The sequence below is a fragment of the Dipodomys ordii genome, unplaced genomic scaffold, assembly GCF_000151885.1.
Source record: "Dipodomys ordii isolate 6190 unplaced genomic scaffold, Dord_2.0 Scaffold177, whole genome shotgun sequence".
NCBI classification, from domain to species: Eukaryota; Metazoa; Chordata; class Mammalia; order Rodentia; family Heteromyidae; genus Dipodomys; species Dipodomys ordii.
In genome coordinates, this window is record NW_012267393.1 from 1,520,976 (window position 1) to 1,527,173 (window position 6,198).

Sequence of the window (6,198 nt, forward strand, 5' to 3'; positions counted from 1 at the left end):
GACCAAAAAAAAAAAGAGTCTCACAGATTTTCCTGCCCAAACCATGATCCTCAGATCTCAGCCTCCTGAGTAGCTAGAATGACAGGCGTGAGCCACCAGCGCCCCTGTTGAAGTCTATTACTTACAACCAAACAACCTGGTTGATCCAAAAGCTAACCCACCCTTTCCGGTGTGGTGAGATTCTCTCCCAACAGCTTCCCTTACCAGCATCCTCTCTAGCAAGTGCTAGCAGGGTTTGGTAAGGCTTCTGCTTAGCAAGTGTGAGGTCTTGAGTTCGAATCCACCCCCTCCCCAGCACTTGAGGAGGAAGAAGGCCTGATAAGGGTTAAGACTAAAAAGATGAGAGATTGGGGTGTTTGAGGGTTTGTTTGTTTGGCAGCAATTAGGTTTTAAACTCAAGGTTTAGGGCTTTGGTAGGCAAGTATTTTAGCCCTAGGGCCTAGCCAACAGGTTTGTGTTAGTGAATTTGCAAGTAAAGTCTTGGACTTTTTACCAAGGGGCCCACTCAGGACTGCGATCCTCCTATCCATGCCTTTGAAAGAGCAGGGATTACAGAAGACACCACCGAACCCAGCCAAAGATGAGATCTTGAAATACTTACTGGGGCGGCCAAGGCTCTGCCAGCCAGGCAGAGGAGAAAGAAGATCCAGGCTCTCATGGTGATGCTGGAACTCTGTAGGAAGGAGAAAGAGAGAGAGAGAGAGAAGATGAATGTCCTTGAGTTAAGCCATAATTCCACTTCCAGCTTTTTGGGGGTGTGGTTTATTGGAGATAAGAGTTTCACGGACTTTCCTGCCAGGGTTGGCTTCGAACTGCGATCCTCAGATCTCAGCCTCCTGAGTAGCTAGGATTACAGGCGTGAGCCACTAGCGCTGGGAGCATCCATTCTCCTTTGTCTCGGCCACCTTCTGGCTCAGAACCAGCACTGGAAACTAAAGACAGCATGGACACCATAGAGCTGTTTGGCTTTCTTTGTGTTCAGTTTTGCAGTTTCTTTGAATGGATGACAGAGGGGCCCAGAGTTCTCCATGTATGGCTACAACCGAAAAGTCTCTTTTCTTAAATACATTTATTCAGATCTTTAAGAGGTGAATCAAGGGAGGTGAGAGGTTAATGAGTCAAATAAGAGCAATCAAGGGTAGAGCCAGGCCTCCTTCGCCCTCCATCTTAATCTCTGAGGTTCCGAGATTCTTTTCTGTTTTATTCTCAAATCTCTCCCCCTCCCCCTCCCTCCGCCTCCAACTGAAGACGCTAATGGACGATAGTAGCTTCTTGCCAATTTAAGACAAAGAGATCCACAGTGAAGACAAAGAACAATAGTCTTGGAATATGGAAGTCTCCATGGAAACTTGAGGGTGGCTCACATATTTCTGTGTGTGTGTGTGTGTGTGTGTGTGTGTGTGTGTGTGTGTGTGTGTGAGACACAGTAATCATGGGGCCTGAACTCTGGGCCTGGGCACTGCCCCTCAGCTCTTCAGCTCAAGCCTAGTGCTCTACCACTTGAGCCACAGCACCATTTCTGCTTTTCTGATAGTTAATTGGAGGTAAGAGTCCCATGGACTTTCCTGCCCAGGCTGGCTTTGAACCACGATCTGAGCCTCCTAAGTAACTAGAATGACAGGCATAAGCCACTAGCACCCAGCAGACAAATTTGACTTTGCTAACTATGTGAATTTCCGTTTCCAAATGGCTCCGGAAAGTTCTTCCATTAGGCTCTTCATTTCTGCTTCCTTCTAAGACCTCTCACCTGAGCAAGTCCACCGCTGGTGGGTAGCTTGGCATTCTGGGTAAACCACTGGGCTTAGACTAGAATGCCAGGCTTCTTCTATCCACCTCAGTACTGGTTGAGTCCTTTGTCCTGACTAGACATCGCTTCTTCCATCCATCCATCCATCTATCCATGGGAAGATTACACTAGATGCCTTTGGAGATGAGTCTTATAAGACTCTGAGACCATCACAGGCAAAGCTGGAGGTATAGCTCAGTGGTAGAGTATGTGTTTAGCATGCAGAAGGACCTGGGTTCAATCCTCCTCCCCCTCCACACACACACTAGAAGCACAGCTGGCCCTTACATTGTGTCTCCTCTGTTATTACTCATCTTCCCCTGGAGGATAATATTAGAGTAGCGGAAACAGGCTAGAGGAAGAACATTCTAGAATAATCTTTTACGGGGCTAGATGAGACATAAAAGCCAGCCTCCCATGGGCTATGCATGGGATTAAAAACAAAAAAATTGAGCCAGCCACCTGGGGCTCCTGTCTATAATCTTCGCTACTCAGAAGGCCGAGGTCTGAGGTTGGAGGTCTGAATCCAACCTGCTGGGCAGGAAAATCGGTGAGACTCTTATTATCACCAAAAGCCAGAAGTGGAGGTGTGGCTCAAGTGGTAGGGTGCTAGCCTTGAGAGAAAAAAGAAAAAACTCAGGGACAGTGCCCAGGCCCTGAGTTCAAGCCCCACGACCAACACAACACAACAAAAACGAACAGGAATTTCAATGATCTGCCGTGGGAACTTCGCACTGCTTCACCATGGCCCCAAGTCCCAGAGGAACCTAGCGTTTCCTTTCCCCTCAAGTTCTGGAATGTTCCTCCCCTTCACACCATGCCTCACTTATTTCCCCAAGAGGATGGACAATCAATCTTCCTTCTTGCTTTCCTCTTCGGAAGGCACAAGCATGCACCTTTGGACACATGAAACGGGGGAGAAAACATCGAGGACTTGTCTGAGATTGAGGTTGAAGAGCCAAAGGAAGACTGGCAGCTAAGACCCCAGACAACTCGTCCCCTCCCAGCCAACAATGAACACAAAGCCAAGTCACGAGAGAAACAGTCCAGACAGGACTTGGCTGTGGAATCAACTTCCGGTTAACACACCAGAAAGATGCCAGGCACCGGTGGCTCACGCCTGTCATCTTAACTACTCAGGAGGCTGAGACCTGAGGATCAGGGTTTGAGGCTGGCTTGAGCAGGAGGAAAGTCCCTGAGCCTCTTATCCCCAATTAACTAACAAAAACACCAACAAAAAAGGCAGAAGTGGAGCTCTGGATTAAGTAGCAGAGGGCCAGCCTTGAGTGAAAAATGCTAAGGGATGGTGCTCAGGTGCTGAGTTCAAATCCCAGGACTGATGTGGGGTGGGGGGTGAAGGAAGGGGGAAGGTCATGGTGGGGGGAGGGGAGACAGACAGACAAATAGAGAGAAAAAGAGAAAAAGAAGGGAAGGAAGCAAGGAAAGAGAGAGGAAAGGAAGGAAGGAAGGAAGGAGGGAAGGCTATAGAAAGGAAAGAAGTAGCCAATACCTGGTTAAGCTCCTTTCCACTTACATGGGGCCCAGTGAGCCTGAGCTGGCCCTGAGATATAGGAAAGGGAAAAAAAAGCCCCAAGCTAGAGAGGAAACGGAGGCGTATTTCCCTTGGCTAGGTGAGCACCAAGCATAGACACCCCTTGCCCAGCCCCTCCACCGTCACCGCCTTGGGTTCTGGATGTGGTTCAGCCTTTATTTGCTCTGGAGAGAGCTGACCACTAGTATAGGCTGCCAGGAGGACCTGAGGCTGAGGTCAACTCTCTCTCTCTCTGGAAAGGTTCTGGGGTTGGAAAAATACAGTTACCCTCATTCCCCCCCCCCAGCTTACCTCTTTTTTTAACGTAAAGGGTCTCACTGAATGACCCAGGATTCTAGACTGTGTGTCTCAGGATTAGAGGCTCTGAGAAAGAGCAGCACTGAAGCTGATTTGCACATCTTCCCATCTAAGCGAATCTCAAAGAAGCATGCTTAAAGCTGGGCACGGGGGGGGGGGGGGTTCATGCCTACCATCCTCATGGCTCGGGAGGCTGAGATCTGAGGATGGCAATTTGAGGTCAGAAAGTCTATGAGACTTTTACCCCCCAGTGAGGCTGGAAATGGAGCTGCGGCTCAAGTGGTGGAGCAAAAAGAACAGAGCTAAGGGACAGAGCCGGTATCAAACATAAAATAAAAATAATAAAATAAAAGTGACTTCACAATGTGGAAGTCAAGGATTTTGAGACTCATTTCTGGGAACAAGTCAACCTTCATTGTTCCCAGCTCACTGCAAAACATAGTAAAATCTCTGGCCTCTAGACCTAAGCTACTGGAACCCCTGTACAATGAGAAGACCTATGCAAGGTGCTGGTGATTCACACCTTCAATCCTAGCTGTTCAAAAGGAGGCTGAGACCTGAGGATCGGGGTTAGATTCTGGCCCAGAAAAGACTAATCTGAACATTTCTCATCTCTAAATAACCATTAAAAAAAAAAATCAGAGGCCGGGCACTGGTGGCTCACGCCTGTCATCCTAGCTACTCAGGAGGCTGAGATCTGAGGATCGAGGTTCAAAGCTAACCTGGGCAGGAAAGCCCATGAGACTCTTATCTCCAATAAACCACCAGAAAACTGGAAGTGGAGCCAGTGACTCAAAGTGGTAGAGCGCTAATTTGAGTAAAAAAGCTCAGGGAGAGTGCTCAGGCCCCGAGTTCAAGCCCCATAACTGACAGAAAAAAAAAAAGAGGGGGAAAAATGGAGTGGAGCTGAGGAGTGTGGGTTCCAGGTGACCTTGATATTCTTTTCATCTCTTCTTTTTTCTTTTTTGTCAGTCGTGGGTCTTGAACTCTGGGCCTGGGCACTGTCCCTGAGCTCTTCAGCTCAAGACTAGCGCTCTACCACTTGAGCCACAGCGCCACTTCCAGCTTTTTCTGTGTATGTGGTACTGAGGAATCGAACCCAGGGCCTCATGCATGTGAGGCAAGCACTCTACCACTGAGCCACCTTCCCAGCCCAACACCCTGTTTTCATGAGTAATATTTCTCCCTGGCAAGGAAGAGGAAGAGGTTAAAAGAAGCCTAACGAGTATTGGTGAAGTTCTAGGGGCAAATCAGAGACTCCAGGGTTTTGCGGCTAGACTCCACCCAACTGAGATTCCATAAACATCCAAACACGGCTAAGTTGCCACGTTTCACTGTGGCTAGTCCAGACTCAGGGTGGGGCTTCAGCATCCATAAATAACATCCAAGTGTCCAGGTTGTCCCTTCCCTGGGGAAGGCCTCCAAGACCCCAGACGTGGCAGTGTGACTCCCCCTGCTCCTTCCGTGCAGACATTACTAATCGATCCCAAGCTCCTTCGAACCCAGTTCTTGGTTCCCTAGTGAATGGGCCAGGAGAAAGTTCTTTGCTATGCCTCTTAAAGATAAAGAGAACAGATCTTGGGGCTCAGAGGGGGGAAAACAAGTCACTTAGTTTCCTCCAGCAAGTGGGTGGAACCAAACTGCCAGATGTTCAGAAACAGGCTAGCTGTTTGCCTTGCTTTACTTTTTGCTTGTTTGGTTTTTCTTTTCTTTTTTCTTTCTTCTGAGATCCTAATGCTATTGTCGTGACCTAAAGGGATGCCTCCCTGCACACACACCCCCCCCAATAAGTTATTACTAACTTTCTGGATGAATCCAACAATGGAGACAATGTTTAGTTGTCCTATGGACATCAAGCCAGGGTCAAGCTTCTATGGCCTGCACGCATGACTGTTTAATTTATCTCAGGGCTAAGGAGGAGGCTGCTTTTCTAAAGGATTCTGTCTTAACTTGCTGATTCTGGCCTAGAAGACTCATCTGCTTCATTATTTAGGATGGGAGGGAGGGAGGGAGAGGGGGGAACAGGGAGGAAGAGAGAGAAGTCCCTTAATCCTCAGGTCTGCCCAGAAGCTCCTAGCTAGGTTTTCCTTCTCTCCTTTTAAGATGGAGGGCTAGAGAAAGGAATCATCTAGAAGAAAATCAGTGGCCACTTCAAACCAGCACTGGATCTAATGATGAAGCCTTACCCGCTGAGCTAAGCTATAGCAGACCAGCCAAGAGAGATTTTATTTTTCACTCAGGACCTAGACACTGTCCCTGAGCTTTTTCTGTTCAAGGCTACTAGCATTCTACCACTTGAGCCACAGTTCCATTTTGGGCCTTTGGAGTCGTTCCTAGGAGACAAAAGTCTCAAGGACTTCCCTGCCAGATCTGGCTTATGAACCTTGACACTCAGATCCCTAACTACTCCTGAGGAGCCAGGATTACAGGCATGAACCACAGATCCCTGTCTAAACAACAATGATCTTACAAAACAACCCCAGCAACAATAACAACAATGCATGTGGAATACTTTCAGAAAAGAGGAGTTTTATACAAACCCTCAAGTTTAAATGGAGCTGGG

At 48.1% G+C, this 6,198-nt stretch overlaps 1 protein-coding gene across 1 annotated transcript in view; it reads right to left on the reverse strand.

Moving 5' to 3' along the window:
- Positions 1-6,198, reverse strand: part of Sparc (secreted protein, acidic, cysteine-rich (osteonectin)) — a 45,184-nt gene that overhangs the window by 26,576 nt on the left and 12,410 nt on the right. Inside the window, exon 2 of the mRNA XM_013033823.1 lies at positions 602-673. Coding sequence (XP_012889277.1) covers positions 602-658 — 57 coding nt within the window. The 5' untranslated portion in view covers positions 659-673. The remainder of the gene's footprint in view (positions 1-601; positions 674-6,198) is intronic.